General features: G+C 40.6%; 1 protein-coding gene across 3 annotated transcripts in view; it reads left to right on the top strand.

The window, feature by feature from the left end:
* The window catches only part of LOC130179410 (guanine nucleotide exchange factor VAV3-like), a 46,693-nt gene extending 20,646 nt beyond the window's left edge, over nucleotides 1-26,047 (top strand). For all 3 annotated transcript variants that reach the window (XM_056392364.1, XM_056392363.1, XM_056392365.1), the window contains 13 exons: nucleotides 2,823-2,932; nucleotides 4,662-4,763; nucleotides 5,326-5,417; nucleotides 6,089-6,111; nucleotides 7,050-7,074; nucleotides 9,209-9,339; nucleotides 12,385-12,450; nucleotides 12,700-12,734; nucleotides 12,885-13,001; nucleotides 17,454-17,541; nucleotides 17,983-18,112; nucleotides 23,630-23,778; nucleotides 24,381-26,047. In XM_056392364.1, coding sequence (XP_056248339.1) covers nucleotides 2,823-2,932; nucleotides 4,662-4,763; nucleotides 5,326-5,417; nucleotides 6,089-6,111; nucleotides 7,050-7,074; nucleotides 9,209-9,339; nucleotides 12,385-12,450; nucleotides 12,700-12,734; nucleotides 12,885-13,001; nucleotides 17,454-17,541; nucleotides 17,983-18,112; nucleotides 23,630-23,778; nucleotides 24,381-24,422 — 1,110 coding nt within the window. In that variant the 3' untranslated portion in view covers nucleotides 24,423-26,047. The remainder of the gene's footprint in view (nucleotides 1-2,822; nucleotides 2,933-4,661; nucleotides 4,764-5,325; nucleotides 5,418-6,088; nucleotides 6,112-7,049; nucleotides 7,075-9,208; nucleotides 9,340-12,384; nucleotides 12,451-12,699; nucleotides 12,735-12,884; nucleotides 13,002-17,453; nucleotides 17,542-17,982; nucleotides 18,113-23,629; nucleotides 23,779-24,380) is intronic.
* Nucleotides 26,048-26,261: the final 214 nt, after the last annotated feature.

Genomic DNA, 26,261 nt, shown 5'->3' with positions numbered 1-26,261 from the left:
TAAAATAAATGTTGGATACCCAGTAAGAGTAATTCAGAATGACATCCTCTCATTAGCTGTTGCAGGGTAAGTTGCGTTTTATCTTTTCTGGTAAATCCTGATTTAGAAAGCTGCAAGGCTCCGTTTTGTCACCCCACACAGTTTATACAGAGTGCTATTTTTTGCCTTGTGGGAAGGTTTGAGGGCCGTATTGTAGTGAGGGGGACTTGTTGATGTCTTGTTGATGTATGCTCACAGATGGTGTCTTCTCACTCCGGTGCTGATTGCTAACGTGAAACTGACAGCTTGCCAGAATGGGATGGTTCTGTGGTTTTTATCAAAGGGATTCCATTATCATCCTCATTTACTCTATTGTTTAGTCGTGATGTGTGTGTCTGTATGTGTGTGTCTGGGTTTTGAGTGTTTGTGTGGGACAATGTCATTGCAAAGACTGGTATTGTATATGCACGGTCATGGTCTGGATGTATTTTGTCTGTGTGTGTTTGTCATTATTCATGGTTGTGTCTGACACGGTTTTTAAATTAACAATCTTGTACTAAACATGGAATGACACAAACAGTGTCATATTGCTGACTGTGTCTGGATATATCATTAACCCTTATTTTTATCCCATCCACCTCCCAACATAAAGCTCCATCGATCATGTGCTGCACAAAGAGACACAGACGCATGTATAAGAATTCATTTGTAGTGAGGGAGAGAGAAAGAAAAGAGCACGGAAAGAGACAAATATTCTCAGACATAGGCAACTGCATCTGCCTCAACACACACCCACAAAAACACACACACACACACACACACACACACACACACACACACACACACACACACCGCAGGACAGAGATGCTAATATCAGGTGATGAATGTGTGCAGTCCTCCAAGGCTGCTTATAGCTATATATCATTTTCTGCTAAATGAAACTTCAGAGTGTGAATGTGGTGCCACTGAGCACCCACACAGTCATCAATGATTTAACACTTCAGCAGAGCTCTAAAACACTCAGGACTTTGCAGGGCTGGCCAATCACTGACGGGTAAACCCTACCACTTTTCCTGTTATTAGATATGACACAACAAGCTGGAACGGATTAGGGTGGCAAAAGCCGAGAGGTTTGGGAATTGATTGAAAAACGCTCTTAAATATGTCCATGGGCAGGGCATTTAACCTGTAAGTGCTGCAGTGGAGCTACTTGGTGGCCAGTGGCTGAAAACTATGGCTTGTTTTTGGAAAGCTGCCAAGCTGAATGTTTTGCTGAAGAGAAAACATGCAGTCGTTCTGTTTAACACACGTTTCTTTTCATACAATAGATGTTATGTCTATAAGAAAAGTGGCAGCTATAGTTGAAGTATTTGGAAGGTTTTTACCTTAGAAGTTTTGGTAATGCTCCTAAACGTAGGACTTTTGAACTTTCTTTTGAGCTTTGGTCCCTCTGAGGCGGATTAGGAGACTCTGCCTCAGCTTAAGTTGTCTTTGGGTAGAGTTCTGGTTAAACACACTCTGCTGCAGATCCGGCAGCCAACACACTGTGGTTGGTCTGTGAGACTGGTGTTACCAGTCTTGGCACCACGACACAAAAACTAAAGTCAGTGAGGACTGATGACAGCATTACTAGCTGCACATCTGATTGAAATCATATTTGCCTTTCTTATCCTATCTGGTGTGACAGGACATAACAAATTTTTGACAATATGTCAGACAGTTCAAACAAAGGCAAACAACATCCCTTAAAATTCTGAAATCAGCCTGTTTTTTGTGCTTCAGACATGAGTAAAAGACTCATTCATTTTATTGTTACATGAGAAGATCAATACCACTGTACTTTAAAGCTACATACTAGCACCTGGTTAGTTTAGCACAAAGATTGGAAACAGTGGGGAACAGTTAGCCTAGCTCTGTTCAAAGGTAACGAAATATGCCTAGCTAGTACCGCTAAAGCTCTGTAATTAACATGTCATATCTTGTTAACTCTTTAGAGGAACAAAAGTGTAATGTGCCCAACTGTGTGTTAGCCATGTGGAGTCTGGCCATCACAGTGCGGTTGCCCTCATCCAAGTCTTCATGTTAAGCTATGCTAAGCAGATGCTGACTGCAGCTTTAAATTAGCTTTTCAGACATGATAATGGTATCAATCTTTTCATCTAACTCTCTGCCAAGAAGTGAATAACTAAGTAAGGAATAATTCTTTAGCATTAGATGTGTCATTGGGAACAGAGCTGTATTTTCCATTGGACATATTAAACCTTGTGGGGATCCATATTTCTTCTCTCCAAGGTAACAACTTTCAGATTGTAAATTTCTGACTTTGAGTTTAAAAACTGCAATATTAGCTTGCCAGACTCGTCACCTTTACTTATAAAACATTGGAATTAACCTGCAATAACACAAGGGATTCTTGGGTATATTTTATTCTTTCCAGTTTTTACAGCCATACCACAAATAGAATTTATCTCGGCAGCCATCCTCCGGTATTTGAAACCACGCATCTTTTTATGTAACCGCCAGATCCGGAGGATCATGCTCTGTTTACGCTTAAACCTACAAATACACCATAACAATCTGCTGAGGGTTTTGCAGATTTGTGACGGAAATGAAAACAAAAACATGCAAACCGGAAAAAGATGAAACTCAGACTGCTGTGTAACATTGCTAAAAACTGACCTGCTGCGCCACCCGCCACCGAAAGTGTATATTCTGTGAGATAAGCATTACAGTATAAATTTAGCCATGGTATTTATAAGTATGCAAATGTTCCGGCACTTGCACTTGCACTTGCACTTACTTCACATTTGGTTTGATTGTTGTCTTCTCCCTGACCTCCACAGTGGTGCTACGGCTTCTACGTGACTCACCAGCAGGGGTACACAGGCTTTGAACTCTTTTTTAAGACCAGGGAGCTGAAGAAGAAGTGGCTGGATCAGTTTGAAATGGCTATGTGAGTACACAGAGACACATGAACACCACAGTTCAGGCAGGTTGCAATCAACACAGAAGACCGCCGTGTGTATCATAGGAAAAAAACACACTGTGTATGCATATGTGTGTGTGTGTGTGTGTGTGTGTGTGGGGGGGGGGGGGGTGGTGTTTATTTGTCTTTGTTTGTATGCATGTTATTCCAAGGTCAAGAGAGGTGTTGACTCTTTCATGTGCACTGTTTGATCAGGTCTTAGCTGCAATCAAGCACACACTCCTGACAACAGTACGATAACACATGCACACACACATACAAACACACACACACACACACACGCGTGCACACACAAATACCCACACATACACACAAACCCACACATTAAACATAAACTGTTCCAAAGAGCTGCAAAACTACAAAGACGCCACTCTGCCCCGATGGTTCTTCAAATCAGTGCTTTATGGAAGTATATATTTCTTTTGTATTATTTTGTAACTTTAAGTAGGAGGTTTGTGCAAGCCTAAATCCTTTTGTATGTTGATTTGAGGGAATACAGTGTTGTTTTGACATTACACTCTGATTGACTGAACAAATGCTTTTGTGTTTGCGGTGGATATGTATAAAAAACAATATCCCCGCTCTGCAAGCTGACTGCTGTCTGCTATGGCCCTTCTAAATATGTTTTCACTTCTAATAGTGTGTTCAATTATTCTTTTATATATGCATTGTAGAAAAACAACGTCGTGTGCAGGGGTGTACATTACACAATGCACATTTTTAATCCTCTTTTGTAGTCACGTATGAGTTCATACACTTCTTTGACCTCGAGGCGCTTGACACCTGCTCAAAACCTGATGTGTAATTTCCAAAATTCAAAGAGGAAATAACCATTTTCACAGTTGTCTTGAAATTTTTTATTTTTTTTCACAGATATGGGGTGTGTGTCTGAAAACAGCTTTGTGACACTGTGCATTGACACCAGAAGGGGCCCATTCAGAAAGTGAAAATCGTACCTGTAAAAAGGATGTGGGCTCCTGATGAAGGACTCACTTAGGGGAGCACTCAGTTTAAGTGGCTTCTGGATGGTGTGTTCAATACAAAAAAAGACATTTTTGTGTCAGTCGTGTTTGTTCATGTTCCAGGGGGGGCTGCTTATGTCTGCTGTGCATGTTTCCCCTCTCATATTTGAACACATGCAGCTCAAAATTGGATTTGTCTGGGCGGATTCAAGTCCTCTTCATTTACACGTGCACATGTGCTTGGGGTGAAATTGCTTTTATGTCAGTGGAGGTGGAGGAAGAAACTGCAGATTGTTTGTATCTCAACAAACTTATTTAATTCACTTGATAAAGAAATGATCAAGAATGTTTTGTAGATTAAGATAACTGAAAGAAAATTGCTCCCACAACTGAGACACGCACAAATGTAATTACCACACGCTAACAGCTTGGTTTTAAGGGTCTGCCTGTTGATCAATCGGTGCACAACTTTGGTCCAGCCTGAAATGTTTCAACAACTATTGGATAGATTGCCAAGACATTTTGTACAGGCACCTATGGATCCCAGAGGATGAATCTTACTGGCTTTGGTGATCCCCTGACTTTTCTTCTTGCGTCACAGTGAGGTTTAAATTTATGGTTTTAGGTGAAAGTCTCAAAACTATTGCCTAGACTGCCATTGTTGCATAGGTGGCTGGAGACTCCTAGTCTTGATTGCGTTTAACTTTTTTTTCCCCTCTTATTCTATGTTTCAGATCAAATATCCGGCCAGAAAAAGCCAGCCACAACTCCCACCAGTTCAAGATGCACACATTTGAAAGGATCACTTCCTGTAGCTTCTGTCACCTCTTGCTCAGGTACGATTCAGGCATTGTGAAGAACCCCTTCTATTTTGGATAATTATGTAGAACTGATGAAGTCGAGGGAGAGTAATAAAGTTGCCATGTGGTACTCAAGCCCACAACTGAGACCGGGTGAAGATAGAAACTGTAACTACACATATTGTTCTAGGAGGGCGAATCACCATGTCTTATTGCACTGATGGTGTTTTTCTGTTCTTTGGAAAATACACTTTGAAGGTGTGAAAGGAACAACTTGACATTTCACATTTCAGTCTTCAGCCAGTTTTCCTTTTCCTTAAATTTTCTTTATTTAGATTTAGTCCTTAAGTGAAAATAGCTTCTTAACGCTGGGTTTTAATTGAAATAAATAGTTGGTATACTGTAGTATAGACAGTTAAGTATGTCCGTTTTCAGTGGACAGTATCAGTTTTATGGTTCTGGAAAGCTGAAGGACATTTCCTGTGTCATTTTTCTTTTCTTGAGAGTGTGACAGAAGCCTGAAAATCCAAAATGTCAAGGTATTTCTCTTGAGGAGGCCGTTATAAATGAAATATATCCTGTGTTTTATTGTCTGCAGGGGCATCTTTAACCAGGGTTATCTCTGTCTCAAATGTGGGCTGGGGGCTCATAAGGAGTGTCTGGGTCGACTGGGAGTGTGTGGGAGAACAGGTGAGATGGAGGCTTACCAAACTCTTTTTCACTTTTTTGGGCCATCACAAGTTATCTTGAAAACTACTTTCATTTCTATGATATTCACTCTGCATACTCGTGTCCCCTAAATCCACATTTTTTGGTGACCTTTACTCTAGCGCCATCATCAGGGCAATATTTCCACTTATCCACACAAAATATCAAAATCTAAAATGCAGATCACCATGAAATTTACTGAGCACATTCATGCTCCCTAGAGGAGCACCTCGTTACATTTTGAGCACTCCACGAGCGTTCCTCTTGTACCGCCTTCATGTGAATCCTGTATTAGAAAAATGGCAAGTTACACTCTGACTCTTTTAAATTTTCAGCAGTTGGTTAATTGAAAGCTAATATACTGTGTTATATAGGTATTTAGCAGTTGTTGCATCTTACTCCTGTGTCAAGCCGTAGCTCTTTGTCACCAGCCTGGTGCTTGAGCTCAGGTACATTACCTTCCCTGCATGCACAGACAGCTAAAGGCAGCTCTGGCCTTTGACAAGCCTTCTTAGCCGTGGCACTGCGGTCTTTATGCATTCTGAGGCGTGATGAGGGCCAGCCGGGGTTGACAGTTGAGGTTGTATGTCAGGAAGCCACCACACACTCATATTGTATTCCCCTGTCTGTGTCTGTCTCTCACCTGACTGCAGATTCTGCCAAGCCGAGACCCAAGGTGAGACCTGGACTGTTACTGCTCTTTGACTTAGACACCAAAGCTAACATAATTAGTGAGGCACAACACAGCAGATAATATAATATACACCCACACATGTCCGCATGCACCGGAGTGTGCCACCACAATAGTACAGACTCTATGCAATTATAATCAGTTAATACGATGGGATGTTTTAAAAGCTATTCTAGCTAATATAGCTAAATGATTATTTACATTTGGATTTAAATGGTGCATTAAAAAACATTAAAATCAAATACATGATAATCAAAGCATATTAAAATGCCCTCACCCCTCCTGCAACATCGACAATTCACATTTCTTGATTGTGTTAATTTGAAGATTGCTTTATTTAATTGTAAGCCCTGCGCTGAATCAAAATTTTATGAAGTCCATCCCACAGAGCGAGAGCAGGAGCTCTGATTGGCCAGACTCCTATCAGCACATAACAGCTGGCCAGTCATAGTTCTTCCTATAGTTTTATCACGATTTAACCATAAAATATAATTACACTATAAGAGTCGATATATTCTTATTCCTGTGGCACACTCAAAGCTCCATATCAATCACCTGCCATGTGTTTAGAAAATGATCACTGTATGATACCCTGGTGGGTGAAGGACAAAATGTAGATAAAAAGATCCAGTGTGTATGTATTAAAGTTTAAAGAGAACTGCTCAGAAACAGAATTCCTATATTTCACTCTTGATGTCTGTCTCTCACTTTTAAAATGCTCAGACCATACATCGAAAGATTATACCACTCACAGATGATAGTTTTAAGAGTATGCTATGACTGACTCCTCAGGTCAGGCTGATCCAGTACAGGGATTAAGAATGACCTCTCTTTATTTATCAGTCCCTTCATTTCTTCTTCTTCTTCTTCTCTTCTTTTCCCTTTCCTCTGTCTTGCTTCATGCTTTCTCTCTCTGTTCACAGGAAAACACAGTACCACCGGACCCAGGTCAGTATGCCTTGACCACTTGACCGCTTTTGTTAACCTGCTGAGGGCTTTACGTGGTACCTCTTAAGCTCCTTTTATCTTGGTTCTGTAGCAAAACAGAAACACAGACAGGATGAAAAGGAGACGGTTAGTCAGAGGCCAAAGTGAGACCTGGAGCAGATAGATGGTGCTTTAAAGCTAACCCTCAGATGTTATCACACCCTACCCATGTCTCTGATCAAATATTACTCAACTCCCTCTTTTTGCCACAAAAACCCTGAAGATGTCTCTTAGAAATGCTCCCTGACATGAATTTATCCACGGGGTTCAAAGGAGGAAATGAGCAACTGCAGTTTCCTCTTGACAAATATATTTGAGTTAGAATAACCAATGAATAACAGGTTGCAGAAGGAATCCTTAACCAAAGCACAAAAAAAGCCCTTTTCTCACCGCATGCCGTGATTCCTAAACCCTAGACGGCATTGAGATGAATTGGAGTAGGTGGAATCATTATGAGAACCGCGGCAGGAGAAATACTGGCAGAAAAGCACTTCCAGCAGTCTATATGCCTCGGCCTCAACCGCTGAGCTGTGCCTTCGTGATAAATCAATTTCCATAAGGGGCTTTATGAGAAAGACAGCCGTGCTTATTGTTCTTATTAAAAACATGAATGTGAGATATTCCATTAATCTGAGGTCAACGTAATAGTTTCCTCGGGCTGGTTTGCTACGGAGCCGTGGCTGGAAGGGAGATGTGTCTGAGGAGGCTAGATGTGTGAGTCAGAGGAGAGTAAGTGGCTGTGTCTTTTAAGTTGGCAAGGGTGTTTAGTCTTAGCTTTAGCCGGATGCTTGTGGCTGTATTTTGTCTGCCACGCTGAGGAAAGATTGGTGCTGCTCCGTTCAGGAATCAAAGACATGAATTTTTCTCTATAGTAAATTGCTGCTTTTTAGGGACGGTGCCATTTCGGTGGTTTAAACCTCAATCAAAAGAAGTCCCACATTCATCAATTGTGAATTGGCTTTATGCACATGATTGGTGCAAATAATTACTAAATGGCTGGCACTACAAACTGCATATTTTCTCACTTGCCTTTATTATTATCTCGACCTTTTGGTTTTCTTTTGGTTTCAAGATATCCACCTCAGAGATTTCTGCTGTCACCTCAGTACAATGGAGTTCTGATTGAAAATGTTCTCGTGTGATGCTCATAGCAGTGAGAATTACATTTAAAGAACACCTTTACAGCAGCCAAAAAAATCTTGCATTCACCTACCCCCAGTGGTTAAATTTGTCACCCTGCTGCAGAGATGTAAAAGTGAACTACAGGGTGAGTACACTGTGACATTACTGGACCATATAGTTACAGGTGGGCCAGAGCAAGCTTCTGACCACAGGTGAAAAATAAAAATCATCATCAAAATTAAAATTAAAAAGACATCTTCCAGAAACAATGTCCATGTTCTCTGCATTACCAATAGAACACTAAATTTACAGTTTTCATTGATACCTCTCCATTTTCACCCCCCACACCAGCATTACTGAACCTGTGACAGTCATATAAATCAACCTATAAATCAAACAAATCAACTGATTTTTAAAAATTTAATCAATTAGGGTAAAAGGAGTTCATCATAGTGCCCATGTGATATTTTACCGGGTAGGAATTTAATGAAAAAAATGTTATCAGTAAGAAAAGGTCAGAAAAAGCAAAACAAGAACAACAGAAAGTAAATCAAAATATAAATTTGAAATTACTGGTAAAATGTGTACGTGGTCCAGTTTATAGTTGGGTCTGATGACACTTTAAGCATTAGAATCATTTCATTCTGTTGTAGTATTTGTTTTTTTTTTATTGATTTGTTGGTTTTAACATGCAGTTTTAAGTCTCGCACATCTAGCAGGATACTTACAGTATCTAAACTTCCATTTTAATCATAGTCGGAGAAACACAACACTCTTCATTATCTTCCTTATGTAATTTTCAGAAAGTCTCTCCGTCATACGTGGTTACGGTATTTCTAACGTATTACCCAGAGCTAATGCTGATGAACCATTCAGACTATACAAGACATTACCGCTGTTGCACTGCTGTATATATGACTGATAAATGCACAAAAGTCAGAGTGTAAATGTGTTTGTATTCCCTGTCTGCTAGGTTTACCCAGGATGGTTGTGATCAGAGACTACAGTGGCCTCCCCTACCCCCAGTGGGGGCCCCCACTAAGCATTCATGCGGGGGATGTCATCGAACTGATGTTTGCCGACCTACACAGCTCCTGGTGGCAGGTGCGTGTCACTCAGCTCATCCTCGTTTTATCTCAACATCTGTGGCTCTATGAAAAAATGACATGTTATGGCTCACCGGGTTGGCTCGGTGCACGCGATGTCTTTGCAGTGTCATGGGTTTGAATCCACGCTGCATGTCATCTCTTCTCTCTAATACTGGATTTCCCACTATGTTAGGAGAAAAAAAAAAAAAGCTTTCAAAAAAATATTAATGGGGTGAGATCATTAATTTCCCTCCCTTTTGGCCATTGTTTTTTATAAATCACTAATTGTATTGTGGTTGTTTGTCACATTCTGTGTCCCAACAGCCATAAATGTGACATTATGATGAGGTCAGCCTCAATTAGAAATATCAGACGAAGATCGATATGAACTTCACTGAACCCCAGTTACATTACAAATGGGGTGTTTGTCTTTTTTTTTTTCTCATCAGATTGAATCACAGCCTCCATCTGATGATCTAACCAATTAGTGGCTTCAGTTGATTAATTGAGTGCCACACTGAGACAATAAAACAGCCGACACTTCAGCCTCTGGAAGATGTTTTAATGGTGGCGCACAACCTCATGTACAGGCACATTTAGCAACCACCTCACGAGGTCAGCCAAACGGTTGAGAGTGTTTGACCTTATCTATTTTTGAAAGGATGGCCGATTTATCTGGGGTCTTCCGGCAGCCTCCCTAGCTGCTTTTCACTGCTGCTTTACGGCGGCATTAAAGCCTCATCCTCCTTCTGGTGCTGCTCCAATCAGACTGCAGTCTTTGCCAACGGCACGGCTGGGAGTAGGCAGTTAGCCCGATTTCCTGTGCTCCATGTTTCTCTCTGTTGTGACAGAGCACAAGGTGGAGGGTGAGGACATGAATGCCAGGAGACTTCTTGTAAGCCGGTAGAACAGCTAGCAGAATGTCATGCCACAGACCTGATGGCACTGCACTGATTGCTGCCATGGTTACCATGCATGGTGAGAAGGGATAATCAAAGGATTTAAATGACAATACGAATTTGAGTTTTCTTGTTCTGTGCATAATGATACTGTAATAAGGCAACCTGAGGCTGCCCTGTGGTGGTTTTAACCACTAGTGGTGCTGCAGAGCAATATTCTGATCAACAGGCTAACACACTGTTGAAATTATGTTTTCTGTCAGAGCCCATATTAGAGCAGAGAGCAGAAAACACAGAGGCAGTGAAGTTGAGAAAAGGGACTAGTTTAGCTGTGGTTTTCTCTCTCATGATTGGACATAGCTACTGCCTCATCAAGTTATGAAGAATAACAAATTGGTAACTAAGATGATGGTCGATATAAGATTGATATTTTTCAGTAACAGGTAATAGCTTGAGAAAAATAAGTGATCAAAATATTTTCAGCTTTAGTGAGTAGCCACGGCTAATTCACTCAACAGAGCTCTCTCTCTTTTAGTTACTGCACATTTTACATATTGTTTTCACAGAAATTATAGCATAATAATTTGTTATGTGGTAAAACAAAAAGTCAAATTCCAGTTAGCTTACTGTTTTGCCTTTGTCGGGCAGTGCAGTTTTACTTGCATCACAGGTGCAACACTGTTGGACAGCAAAGTTAATAAAAAAATTAACACCTGCACATGGCCTCTAAACTAGAAATGTATTTATTTTGACATTGTATCAATCATGATTGAAGCATTGTTAATTTAATTGGATACAATTGGATCCCACTTGGAACTGGGATCAACATGTTGTCGCAGGAGACGGTGATGCGTATCAATAGCTGGTGGCGGAAATGAGCTGCAAAATGCAAGATGTGGTAATAAAAAGAAAAGAAGATTAAGAAAACCACAATCTGATAGACACAATGGAAGATACAATACAAGTTTCAAAACCAACAAAAGAAGGCTTTGCAAGTGTTTTCAACAAGTTTGTTAGGTCTTATGGTCACACACAATGCGTTTTGGTGAGAAACACTGAATCCAAACAAAACTGTGTTTGTTTACAATGAAAGCTCCACAGGGTACCTTTAATCTTCAGCGTCCCCAGTGGCGCCAGAGGATGGAATTACAGAACATTGAGAATTCATATCCCCTGTTACCCAGAAGGCAATTATCCCCCATCCCACTGGCAGAACAATACAATCAATCACTATAATTTCATTTGATCCTTTGACTACTGCCTGTTTATGCCAACAGAGTAATAAGTTTAATCTTTATCATACGCTTATTGAAGGCATAACAAATAGAGAGGGGCTCTCAAAAAACCTTTGATGAAATGTTATTACACAGAATGAATCATAGAGATGGGTAAAGATTCGCTTTCCAATCTAGTTACTGGCAGAGCTTGCACGGTCCCAAAAAGCATTTCTTACTCTAATAAAGAGGAGTGAGGAGGAAAGCATAAACAGGGCAGGAAGCTGAATGAAGAGCTCCACATGCCCTCAACACTCACTGTCTTCTCAGATTGACTCAATGGACTTCAAATTGACCTCGAGCTCAGAGCTGGATACTTAAATTATCTTGAGCCTAATGTTGATATATATGTTTATCACTGCCTACAAGATAATGGACACGATAGAGATTTAAGGTTATAATCACTAAACCGAACCAACCGAATGTATGAGCAAGTCCATATAAAAATTAAGTAATTCGTTTTAGCAAATTGGTTTATTTAGCTGGGGAAAAAAAAGTCTGTCTACACTATGTTTGTTGAAAGAATTAATGATTTTCATATAAAGCTTGTGTTTGCTTGAGGCGGGTTCACTAAAATGCAATTGGTAGGCTTTAGCGTGAGCCAAAGAGCTCATGCTGTTTGGATATTCAAAGACCAGAATAAGATCCATTATTTAGTGTTAAACGAGGCTCTTGTTTTGATGCAGCACAAATCTAACTGCCGGCAGAGTTTGAACCATAATTAACTTGGGCTGCAAATTAGATGCACTGCTTGTTGTGTGCTAATTGCTGAGGATTTATTGAAGCGAGTGTGGGAGGGGAAGAGGAAAGGAACAGAGAAAGAGAGAGAGGGATGTGCAGTTGCTCCCAGACAAATATAACGCGATTAACAGCCAGTTGCCGTTGCAGGGCAAAATCCTGGCGACAAGCAAGATTGGCTTCTTTCCAAGTGACGCTGTGAGGCCTTGCCCGTGTGTAAGTGTGCATATTTTTTGTAATCAATAAGACACATTGAGTGTGATTACAATGCATTCAGTGGATAATGGCTAGTAGCGATGTCTTAGCAAAGGAATGTAGTGCTTTTCAATTGCACTTTTTTTCTCTGTAGAAGACTGATTTTAGCCATTAGATGTGGCTTGAATATCACATTACCGCAAATGACCTCCACCCCCCTGTATCGACTCCATTAAAGCACAAAATAACCACAATTCTTTTCTATGTCAGGTTCCAAAACCTGTCGATTACTCTGCCCAGCTCTGGTAAGTGACGAAAACAAATGACTGTAGATTGCTAACAATAACCACAAGTCATTCTTACTCTATTTTATTGATTGTATTGACTGTTCTCATCCTCATGTTCAGAATGATTGATTGCAGTGTAAGTGCAGTAGTTGTTCATGGGTGGTTCAGGTTTGCAGGGCCCATGGAGAGATACCAGGCTGAGGTGGAGCTCCTGGACCGAGGAAACAGCACCTATCTGGTTCGACACAGAAGTAAAGAATGCACTGAGTACGCCATCAGTATAAAGTAAGTGATGCGAGAGCTTGTTTTCAATTTATTTCCACACTAGATCTCCTACAACTTTCACTCACCACAGTTTACCAATAATAGAGGAATAAACAAAACACATGCAGTCAGCAGCAGTCTTGTGGGCACAAAAACATCTTATTGTGAGAGACGAGAGAATGAGTGGCAAGAATCATTCGAGCAAACAAAATGCCCACATGCAAACAACAGCTCAGGACGACGATGGTGCAGAATCTGAAAACAAACAGCTCGTCAAATGTTGAAGTGGACGGGCTACAGCGGAGGGGGATCATGCCGTGTTGCACTCATGATGGCGAGGAACTAAAAGTTACAGTGACTATATAATCATCAACAGTCTGTAAGGGAAGAATGGAAAAAGTTTCCCCGGTCTGAAGAATCACAGTTGATGCTGGTAATGAAATCAAAGGGTTGTTTCTACCAAATTTCAAAACATAATATCTGCTGGTATCAAGCCATGCGAACAGTCTCCAGTTTTAAAGATATCTGTCTCAGACATTTCTGCATCAACCCGATTCTATAAGTCTTTAACAGCTGTTACACTGATGAGCAGAAAACCTGCTATTCCCAGTCCCGCTCTCTTTTAAATACATTAATACTGATCACTGTGGTAGCTTATTCTACGTGAGATAATCCTATCAAAGAAAGTTTACATTATGCCAATCCATCTCATGTTGTCAAAGAAACTGCACAAAGCACAGAGAAAGTAACACATCCAGTTTTCATTTTCATCACATTTCTTTAAATAGACTTCACAGAGATTTAATGAGATGCGATATTTTAAAAGTGTTGTGGTGAAGACAAAAACCACAGAAAAAGGCATCACTGTTGTTGGTTAAACTTGGAGCCCAAGGTGTTCACAAAGCTTTGTGGTGATTGTGTTATGACTTTCATATTTTTTTAAAAGTTAACCACAGACCTTTTGAAAGAAAAGAAAAATGGAAAAAACTGGAGTATGTCTTTGCTTTGCCAAACAGGAGAAGCTGTTTTTTTTCCCCCCCTAAATTACTTTCATTGAACAAAGGTGCTCTTTGATGTTCAGGGCCTTAGCAATTGCAAACAAATGGGAAAAAAAAAAAAAAATTAACCAACGTGTTTCAGGTGAAAGCCTTCAACAGGGTATTGAGGTAAAACACAGACCCTTAAGTACTACAAGGCATGAGCCAAATGAGTTACAGGTGCGTGGATGGAAGCTGAGAGGAACCCAAAGACAGGAAATCAAAGCGGGGGAGGCGCTGTGCAAACCTGTCCAACACAGGCTGCCTATCTGTCCTCACAGTGAAATGTATATGGCGCAAATCATAACTGTTCAGAAAAAGCTATACCACAAATTCAGATTACCCACATGGAGCACTTAATATCAGTATGGACAAGTGAGTGGACACATCGGCAGCCGCTTGTTATATTTATGAAGTCCTCGGCAGTGTACTGTAAGCACTAGGCTGCTGACATCATGCCTCAGCTGTCACTGAAGTTTAGCTGGGGTTGCATGCAAATACATGCTACAATTTCTAGGCGTGTAAACAACTGAAAACAGACAACACAAACATCACATTAGTGTATTTCAGTTGTTTTACCACTGTACGTGAGACGGGTGGTCACAATCGTTTTGAGTTATTATTTACCCTGGATAACTCCCAGACCTCACTGTGAATAGATTTAATCGAAAAAACTAACAGGGAGTAACAGGGTCACTGTTTCTGGAGAGAGATGTTGCTGTTGAATCTTTGTTTTTTTAAATCTTTTTTTTTATGCTCTGAGCATCAAAGCATGAAATTTTGTCTCGATTATACTTGATTATAAGTTGAAAAGATCAATTTACTTTAACCAGAGCAAAGAAAATCTGAACTTTCTGCATGGCTAGACATTAGAGGTAGGTGAGAAAATATGTTTTGAGTGAACGTGAAGGGTGAAGTAACCAACCTTCCTGTGACTTTGTTTGAACCTTACGTCATACCTAAACACTGTTGCAGTTCATTTTTATTTCTTCTGATGGTCAACTCAGTCCATACATCTCAACTGAACGCAGCACGGGGGAGAGGTGGAATTGGATGATCTGTTTTACTATCTATCTATTGTCTTAGTCCTCTGCTCAGACATGTGTTCAAGAAGTGGCTGATAGCTTTCATCATACTATTTGCCGCTCTTTGGCTATCAATCTTAGAAATGGATTTCAAAAGAAGGCGAGCAACGCTCTTGAATTGTAGATAAAACATTCATTCCTTTAGGCCCCAGTAAATGTCTGCTTTATCTGCAAGCCGAGAGCCTCGGTATCCCTCTTCTGAAATGCAACGCTGTCCATTTAACTTGAGAATATCTTTCAGGCTACATCAAAGCATGTTCAGTCTTTAAAAAAAAAAAAGAAAGGGCTATCGAGTCCTCCTGACCTGCCGTGACGGCTCCAAGAGATTATAATGATTAAAGGTGCACTCATAAATAGTGTTTGGACGTTAAGACTATTTAGCCAGTGACACACTATTCCAGCCCATTTGGTTTTTGTGGACTCATACGGTCCCCTCATTCAAAGCTTTGATGTACAGGCCCAGTTTCTGAACACTCCAATCCTAATTGCCTGTCGCACTGCTTAAGATCATTATCAGGATGGCCGTTTGAGATAATGGAGCTTTATACGGAGAGCTCCTGCTAATCAAGTGGAGCTGTCTAATGTCAAACGCTACAAGTGGTCATTTTGTATGTGTGTGTGCTGAATGATGATTTATGTGTTTGTTTGTTTGTTTGTTTGTTTGTGTGTGTGTGTGTGTGTGTGTGTGTGTGTGTGTTTGTGTGTGTGTGTGTGTGTGTGTGTGTGTGTGCGTGTGCATGCAGCCTTTGGAGCCTATAGGAGAAAAGAAAAACTGAGCCTTTGCCAAACAGCGCTCATCTGCCTCCATGTGTTATGCACCATATAACTCAACACCAATCAATAATGTATTACTCCCCATATATTCATAATGTATCAGTGAATTTGCAACACAACTATATTTTTCTCATTGGTTATATTCCGCATTGGGAGATTTATGATGTGGATCTCCAGTGTAACTTGTACATCATCATGTGGCAGACATGCACTACACAGCGCTTGGAATTGGCTTGACAGCTCATCCCCGCTTGTCTGCACACTGTATATATACGCAATGTGTATATGTATATGTATAAGTATAAGGTTGGCCTGCACTACGTTTCCAACAAAGTACTTAACCTCAGCTGTCATATGATTATTTAATTTAATAATCTAATGGCCTGTAGCATACACTCTGTGTTGGGTTAAGTGAGCACACTAAATGGTATCTTCCAGTACAGAGTTGCTTTTTGACATAAAACAATTAACAAAGAAAGGGGAAGCAAATCCCCACAATCAACTGCAGTGATTCTGTAAAACCTCTTCCAAAATATAAATTCATTTTGAAAATAAAAGGTTAATGTGTTTCTGCTTTTTTAGTATCTTTGTCAAAATCCTGATTAATATAGACACAGTGGTACTTAAGCTCTTTCTATTATTTCTCACACACTGCATCCTCCAATATGACCATACAGTTGAATCAGCACCTCTCTAAAATAGTTTCAATAAAAACTGAACAACTGAACTGAACAAGACTTTTGTGTTAGACAGCATTAGTTTTTGCTATTTGTACACAACAAACTGCCGAGTGAGTGTAGTGTGGGAGTTGGTCTGTGCGGTAATCCACACCTGATGCTAATCAGCCAATCACCTCCTGCTAGAACAAAAGCTGTTTGTCCATGCTTCTCAAATGTTTGGCACAGAACCCATGAAACTTTGATCTCAATAAAAAATGAATTATTTACCTAGAAAAGTTGGTGCTGCTGATTTTGGGGACAAAAAAAAGTTTTGCTTTAAACTGCTTGATTTAAAAGTTGAAAGTGGTGTTGTTACCATACAAGACATTACATTATATTATCAGATTTTGCACACAGCAGTGGTTCAGATGATTAAAGGGGAAAAAAGAAAAAGAATTTCTGTTTTTTTTGTTGTTTTTTTTAATATTTAATGTTTACTTTCAGCTCTCAGTTATTTCAAATGAAACAGTCTAAGAAAGAAAAGCCCTGTTGGGTATAATTGCTCACACCTCATGTCCACAGTCATTTCTTGTGATGAAGGGTCACGTACTGTGGATATTGCTTAATCTTAAGGGTTGACAAGCCAGAAAGGTTGGAAATAATTGGTATACAGTATAAATTGATAAAATGGGAAACCTATGATACTATTATTATTAATATCTGATGTGAAGTGACTTGGATCTGATTTCCACAGCAGGGAAAAACCCATGGTGTTCTTGTTAAACAACGTTGCATGGCTCAGCATGGTAACCGACAGCCAGCGCAGACAGACCTTCGTGACTGTTCACCATAGAGACCAGATTGATGTGGAACCATGTATAGTTGATTAGCAGCCCATGTCTTATTCATCCTCCACAGGTTCAACGATAAAATCAAGCACATTAAGATTCTGACCAAGGATGGCTGCTTTTACATCGCTGAGAGCCGACTGTTCAAGACTGTCCTGGTAACTCTGAATGGATTTCTGCTTTAGCATTAATGAATAAAATCATTTTGACATTATACTTTTACAGTACTCTCTTGAGATTAACCACAGCATGCAAGTGAATATTTTTCTTATGCTTTGTACAATAATGAAAACATGTCTACAAGTAGTTTATTTTTACATTTGCGTATATACCCACAAAGCCACAAGGGCATTCTTTAAGCAACTGCTGTGGTATTGTATAGCAGCAGCTTTCATTAGGCTGTTTCCAGTACTTATACTCGAAATGGGCAGATTGAAAGATATATTGTGGTCAAGAACACTTCCTCAGTACAAGCAGCTGTCCAGCCTCCACATGTCTTTGTTTTCATTTCTATAGATTTGTACACAATGCCATCCAGATTTACCCCAACTTACTAATGTTAAGAGTATGTTTTGTACTATTGTGCTTGTTTTACACAGGACTTAGTGGAGTACTACAAGCAGCATTCTTTGAAGGAGGGTTTCAGCAGTCTTGACACCACTCTGCAGGTCCCCTATAGGGAACCATCCAATGGAAACATGCCCAGGGCCATTACTACGGCTGGCAGTGGTGAGTCTTCACAAACATTCAGGTTCCTGCCCTGAGACTGTGTGACAGGTGAAAATGCTACCAGTTCAGATCGGATCTTGATCTGGTTATAGTTGAAAGCAGTTCTGAGTATGTTTGGAGGGCCAGAGATGTGTGTTATTGCTTCTGCAGTGCAGTTCAGGCCAAACAAGGTGAGTTGTTTTTTCCTGGGAAAGTTAGACCTTCTTTTAAAGCCTGTCTATATTATCAATGGAAACTTATATTTCCCGGGTCATCACATAGAAACAGTAAAACAAGCTGAGGGCAGAAGCTATTGCTGGAATCAGTATCTCATTTTCAATATTTTGTTACAGTGGGCCAGCTAATGCACTGTGTCCTCACCTCAAAGGACTATACAAAAATGTCTTAGCTTACATTACAAAATCTTGCTGACAGAGCATTTGCCTGGTTATTAGACACTCAAGTTAAAACTGTGTCTTAATACCTGAGGCTGTCTCTATCTTTGACGTGTGAGGCATGCTAGAAATATTTAGCACAGCATAATGAACTAACACAATTCCCTGTGGAAGAGCACGGGGTGAGAGACAGCAGCAATTCTCTTTGGGAGAGATTTCTCTTCAGTTTTGCTTGGTTGATCCTCTATGTCATTTACATAATAAAGTTAAATACAACATTCCCAGCACATGTATAATGTCATTCACTTTCATACACAAGATTTTATTGTTTTATAACATTGGGTCTAGACCTTGGTCAGACTGTGTATATATATGAAATGTTTGCTATTGTTTCAATAACTAGCAAATGCAGTAGTACTACTGCAGTTTAATTCAATTATATTAAATTAAGATTTGCGATAAATTGGCCTTACATAATTTAATGACTATGATAATTTACTGTCCTATGTTCCATATATATATATATATATATATATATATATATATATATATATATATATATATATATTATACATACATATGTAAATACATATACGCATATATACACATGTGTGTGTATATAACTATTTCTTGGACAGGCCTGGAGATTCCAGGAAGCTGCTGTTCCCGAAGAACCCTTGTAAAACAACACACTTCTGTTTTCATATTAAACAAACGTAATTTCTGTTAGTTAGGCTAGCTGTTTCCCCCTTGTCCTAGTCTCTATGCTAAACTAAGCTAACAGCCTCTTACCGCTAGTGACATGTTTAGACATATCGGTCTCTAACTCTCTGCAAGAAAAGATTTTTCCAAAAACCTAGTCAATCAGATCACTTTTAAGACTGCAGTGCAGTCGGTAAGCATTTTCACCTTCCACCTTCCATACCCAGATATGCATTTTCAGATAGCATGGTAATATCAGGTGTAAATGAGCTAAAAGAGAGATGCAGAGTATAAAGGGAGAGTATGGGTAAAAGAGATAAAGGGAGAGCAAGCTACAAAGGAGAAAGCGAGAGAGACTGAGTGAAAGAAATAGAAAGGAGCCTCGGCATCTCACCAGGCTTGGCAGAGAGTTCCCAGTTAGGGCCCAATGCCCCAGGCAAGCACCAGGAGCCTGCTACTCCAAACGTCACACTCCACACGCTGCTCAGCTCTGAGATGGCTTCACAATTTTCCTGACAGGACATGACATTTCACTTGAGCTGGCAGCGAAGAAAACTGTGTGACAGCCGCCTGCTGACACACACCTGGGGGATACCCCTGGTCCAACTGAGGGACTGTGGCTGTTTCCACAAAACTGGGAAAAGTTTGCAAATATGATCTGATGCAAAAGAGCAGGAAGCAGCTGGAGGTAAACTGTCTTAACTTAAAGAGAGCTGTACGTGTAAACAACCTCAGCCGCTGCAGCAGCAGCCGAGGTAAGCAGAGGAACGCTGGAACAAAGTCAAAGTTAGCCCTTTGTGTCTGTTCGGATGTAAAATTCTGCTACATCCTTGTCCCCCTGCCTCCTTTGGCAGCGTCGGTCTCACAGCACATCAGGCTTCAAAGCTCTGCAAGAGGTGTTTTTGTGCATCACTGCCATTCACTGCGCTTCCTTCTGTAAGAAAGCCTTGACAGACCCGCCGTTGCCTCAGTGCATTCTGGGATAGATTATTATTGCCTTAAGTCGTCCACCCCCATAGACAGACTTAGTGTGGGCACCGCGTTCTCTTTCTGGTAAACAGCCTCTGCGGAAAGACAGATGTCATACCAAAACAAAAAAACACACACAAAATGGTTTGAATCTCAAAACAGACACCTCTAGCAAAGAAAACAGAATGCAAGACTGAGCAAACAATCACAAGATGCAGAACTACTGAAAAGCCATCAAAACTCTGGAGTAATTTGTTTGGAAAAGCCCCAGCCAGCATCTTTAATTAAGTCTGACTGAGAAGTTTTTGTCTGTGTTTTTGTGTGAATGTTAGAGTCGGGAAATAATTTAAAAAACCATTAACCAAATAACAAGTCATTCAAAATCTCTGTCAAAATACAAGAAAATTTAATAGACAAGTTGAAAACTTTATTGGCTATTTCACAGTAGTTTAATTATACTAAAATGCATCACCTTTTAGTATCAAATTCATCTATGTCCGTATGTCCAGTACTTTTGTATAGTATGTGTATAGTTGTTTGTGTGCACTCTGGTCAGACAAACAGTCGACACGTATTGACCTGTATTTACTTATCCCTTTAGGGGAGAGGAAGAAGGCATGGAACCATATTGTTGTGTTGTCAGGAGGTGGTTTTCTCAGTGTGAGGGTCTGCTGGCTCAGATGGGATTTTATATGGGAACAGATGTCCCTGGCTCTGCGGTGTGGAATCCCAGCCGATGCCTTGTTACGGCACCGTGCTGTGTCCAGACGTATACTTACCCCCATGCTGCTGCTTTGGCTCACCTGGTCTGAAGCTCAAAAGGTTGTTATCGCAAATTATTATGCAGTATGACCTGGAGAAGGTTGTAGAAGTTTCACTAACCGGCCAAAAGTATTTGGACGTTGCAAATTGTTCACCAATGTGAGCTTATCTCATGGGTATCATTATACTTCTATAGCATCCTCCACTCTTCTTGGAATTCTTACTAACAGATTTTGCAATTCAGCCAGAAGAGCATTAGTGAGGATCGCAATTGATGTTGGGTGATAAGGTCTGCCATCCCAGTTCCTCCCAAAGGTGTTAAATGGGGTTGAGGTGCGGCGCTGGCAATGGCAGCTGAGGGACTGGAGAAGAAAGCAGCTGAATGAAGGAAATCAGATGAGATTTTGAATGTGAAACCTGTAATTTCTTGGCAGGGCTATGTTGGGGCAATTGTAATTTATGCTGGGGCTATAGCCCCATCTAGCCCCACCCTAGTGCCATCTAGGTGATTAATGCATGGGGGTGTACTTCCAGGAAGTTGGAAGTACTTTATTGTCTAAAATATCATTGTATGCGGTATGATTAAAATTTCATTGAATTGAAACTAAAGGACTGAGCTCAAACCATGAAGAACAGAACAGAGTAAAAGTACATAAAGTACACAAAGTGCAACACACTATGGACTTTCAGACATCCACTTCCAAAAACATGTTATCAGCTACTCAATTAAAGCATTCTGGTCATTGCGAAGTAAAATGACAAATTATCAGATACTTTCACTGTTTTTCCCACACGTCCTTGCTTTTTGCTTTTTCTTTGACTTTGACAACTTTTCCCCTCTCTCTCCCTCTCTCTCTCCTTTACCCTCTCTCACACTGCCTTTCTGTCAAACTTGTGTTTACTTTGCTTATGTTCTCTCTTTGCTCCCACTACGGCCTGAACCCCTCATCACTCGCTTCGTTTCTCTGTAGTTCCTCCTGGCAGCTGCAGCTTTGTTCCTCCCTCCTCCTCGCCTTTCTGGTCAGGTACAGGTACAGCTTTTCTACTCTCTTTGTGTCTCCCTTGCTGTATGCCCACATTTCCAGGTTTCCAAAGACAAAGTGTTTTGTTTTTCCTGCCTCTGTTAAATAATGTAGTCTAATGGAGCTGCTTTTACGTAATATTGCGCGAACCATGCACATTTTTTTGGAGGGGGGGAAAGAATAAAAACATCCACATCAGCCTCCTGTAATTCCAAAACAGAGACGTTGTGAACTTCTGACTGCTTTGATATATCCCACCTGGAAAAGGTGCAGCAGAATTGAACAACAAACCTGTGAAGCCACCACTGCTGACACTTTTATTTTACTTAAATCCAACAACAACGCCTCTGTTAATTAAAAGGGGACACACACTTGTATGGTTTTATTTGTTAATGAACTACAAAAAATGTGCAGCACAATAAAAACAGGAAATTTAGGCTTGTATCCACTTATAAGTTATGACTTAAATTCCAACAATAGCAGTAACCATAATGAGGAATAATGACTAGATGCAGAGTAACGGGGGGGGGGGGGTTAACATTTCTCTCATTCTGCTGACATGGATTCACAGCAGCATAATGGTCTATGACTTTGATTGTGCATTTCTCTGTGTGCATGGGTATAGGTATACATGCATGTATGTGTGGGCTTCCGCATCTGTGTTGGTAGGATATGTGCCTGGGTGTGCGTATAAGGGAGTAGGTGAACTCCTTTTATCCAACATATCTTCCCACTTGTGTCATCTGAAATTTTCCACAGATAAGGTAAACAAAGCTATGCACACCTTTGTTCGCGTGTTATATGAGCCCTGCCTTGCATGTGTAAGAATAACCTTGCATAACCTGGTAGGTGCTGATGCAGTGCGTGAGCCAAGTTGAACATTAACTTTTAATAAGATCAACACATGACCACGATAACCCATGACCTCTCATCTTTACTTTGTGCTTGGAACTGCCAAGCTGGGCAGCCATATATAGCCCTCCTCTGAGAATCTGCTCTATTCTCTCATCTCTGTTGTCTTGCTTTTATACTTAGTATGACTCAGACCCATGAGTCAAGGCCTCTTCATCCTTACAAGATAACAATAGTCATTTTATTATGGATAATGCCTCTGGGAAATGTTTTGCATCATCGTAAACACAAGGTTTACGAAAGAGAAAGACCCACATTAAATATGATAAAATAATAAACCACTGTACATTAAAGGTATATAAACGGAGTTCAGTTGAGCTGACTTGATCTGAGTTGAGCTCTGATCATCCTTGGAGTCCCAAAAAGCTTCTGGGTAAATTTAAATGTTTATCACCCAAACATCCTTGCTCTTACAAGGATGTTTGGGTGATAAACATAAGAGTTAAGAGGACAACTTTTAGAAATTGTGGTATTTCTGAATGCAGAGAAAAAGTGGCTGCAAAAGTGTGAGTGGTCCTGCAAACACTGAATGACAGGGTGTCACATATAGATCATACAGAAAGGGCAAGCTGGAGGGAACATCTGTAAACCATACTCTCAGATTAGATCCTGATTAAGTAAAGAGGGTGAATGTGATTTTTTAAGCGTGATTTTTCTTGGTGAGTTAAGAGCTCTAACAGCCTTACTGAATCACTGAATCCTGTTGAGAGTATTCTTAGAATAATTGTGAAATTTAGTGTAGATGGTGCACTCAATAAAAGAGCTCTCTGTCTCAGTGTTTTCTCCCAGGGTGGTGGGTATTGCAGTGGCACGCTACGACTTCAGCTCCAGAGACACACGGGAGCTCTCACTGCTGCAGGGAGACATTATCAAGATCTACACCAAGATGTCGAGTGGGTGGTGGAAGGGAGAGGTCGACGGCAGGGTAGGTCTGCTGTAGGATCCTGTCTTTATGGCACATTTCTGTTACACCTATCATCTGTGCTCTTATCATATACAGTGGTAGCTGCCGTTCAATTTCTCTACACATCCAATTGATTAGACACTTCCCTCTTGTATATCATGCATTCAAATTGCTATATTGTATAATATTCTGCTGTCAGTTAATTTGAATAATTAATCAGTTTGTTCCCTCTCAGCGCTTAAAGGCAGTAAGACTTTTTATTTTTGGAAGAAGAAGTATTCTTGGGGGTTTACTTGTCTGCGCAGTAGAGTTTCAGTGTATGTATTGACCTTAACAGTCTAAGTATTTAAAGCTCAATCAGTAATTTTTTTTTTCAATATACAAATGCCTGATATTTGAGTACCTGGGTGGTGTCGGGGGAAAACAGACATAATTGAGAGCGTTTGGTGGTGGGAAGCAGGTCGGGAAGGGGTAGCATACGCCACCTCAGTGAAGCTTGTCACTGTAAGCACTGTGTGTAGGCTGGGCTGAGTGGGAACTGTAATTTGATGGCAATTTACCTTTCAAATTGAATAGAGAGATGGTCTTCTGTCTGAACTGTAATCTATTTTGCTGCTTCTCAGGTGGGCTGGTTTCCCTCTACCTATGTCGAAGAGGAGGACTGACTTTTGCCGGTCGAATGACGTCTTTTCAGCATCCAGTAAAAGCTGACCACCTCCGCTGAGCGCCACGCCGCTCATCCACTCTCTGTGCCCTGCAAGTCAGATCTCTTTGATAAAACCCAGAGACTCGGACTGAAGAGGAAACGGCAGCGCCCTCAAAAGCCTCCTGCCCTCTGACAGACTCTCACACGGAGCAGATGTCAAATCACAGATTCAAGGAGCGTCACGCTGTTTCTCGCCTCTCTGTGGTCCTGTCTGCCCCCGTGGCCCTATGGGAAGTGCATGAGCTGTACCCAGATAACCCTCCCCTCCTGTCCCCCTATCCACTCACCTTGTCTTATTATTGATGACTCCATTGGCTGGTGTAAGGCTTGCCTTCACTGTCATCATGTTTCGATACCAGGGAGGTTCAGTCACCCAGCTGGAACACAGATCCTGCTGACAGCGCATCGCCCAGGTGCTCCACCACATTGAAATGCAGGAGCTGAGGAGCTCTGACTGTTGTTGGAACCCTATAGCCGTCTTGGCTGTTCAGACGTTTGTGTTCAACTTTCTGTCAAAGACTCATTTTAATTTTAAAATTTTAAATCACTGGACTGATATTAACTGTGTGATATTTAAATGCAATCGCTGAAATGTGATTTTACACAGCTTGAAAAAAAAGAAAAAGAAAAAAGGATGGAAAGATTTCAGCACCACAGCGCGAAAGATTGAACTGTCATCCACATGAGATGTGTTTGCAGACTTAATGACTGTTGGACTTGTGGAGCTACAAGTGATTCTATCCTATCGTGACGGGAAATCGTTCCTGGAGATAAAGCGGAAGCATGAGACGGGTGTCAAAAATTTCTTTACCCTTCAATTGTTCCCTCCCAAATTTAAAGCAATAGTTGGACATTTTGTGTAATACATAATACATACATAATAATGTATCCCCTGTTTCCACTCTTTATGCTAAGCTAAGCTAACGGTCTTCTGGCTGTAGCTTCAGATATAGCAGACAGACATGTTGTATCAATCTTTTCATCAAATTTGTAAGAAGAAAGCAAATAAGCGTGTTTCTTAAATCATCAAAATGTTCTTTTAAGCTAAAATCAGCCGCAATTACAGCTGGTCCCGCTAGAAGAAATGAACATGGTGAATCATCAAAAGGAGGGAGGAATACACAGTTTGATAATGTTTCAAGACGTTCCCATTTAATGTCTCTAAAAGGAAGGAAAAAAAAAAAAGCCCAGTTCTTATGTTAGGCTTCAGACATGTGAAGTCATCAAAGAGAAAAAAAAAAAAATGCACAAAAGGAATTACAAAGCCAAATAAGTTGTAACGGCGCACGTGTGGGGTAGACCGTGTAATTGGAGGTATATGTCTATACTTCACTGTGAGCCCCTTCATCTTTTCATCATTCACTGTGGAAACCAGAGAGCCCTTTTACATTCCACGGATTTTGTGTTTACCTCAACTCTTTTTGGTTTCAGAATGAATGATTCAAGGGTGATGTAACAGCTGTTCACTGTAGTGCAAGGTAGCACAAGGGCGTCAAGTGATACTGTTTTCCTTCAAACGTCCACACCCCCACTAACCATGTGTGTGACATCAATATCTAATAAAAGCATACTCTTTGAATTGTACTTTTGAAATTTGATAGGCTATTTTTTCCCCTTCTCAGACAAATGTTACATTGCAGGAACAAAGGCTTTGCAGTTTCATCACATATCACACCCGTGTCTGACACCGTCGTGGAGGTTCGGTGCAGAGCCGGCTGTGCTCGACTAACGGCCGAACAAACATAACAGAGAAAAAGAGATAGAAGAAGAAGAAGGTCTTTGTCTTCTTTCTAAATTT

The sequence above is a fragment of the Seriola aureovittata genome, chromosome 12 (genome assembly GCF_021018895.1).
Source record: "Seriola aureovittata isolate HTS-2021-v1 ecotype China chromosome 12, ASM2101889v1, whole genome shotgun sequence".
Lineage (NCBI taxonomy): Eukaryota > Metazoa > Chordata > Actinopteri > Carangiformes > Carangidae > Seriola > Seriola aureovittata.
Note: the sequence above shows the minus strand (reverse complement) of the source record. Positions and strands in the feature narration are given on the sequence as shown.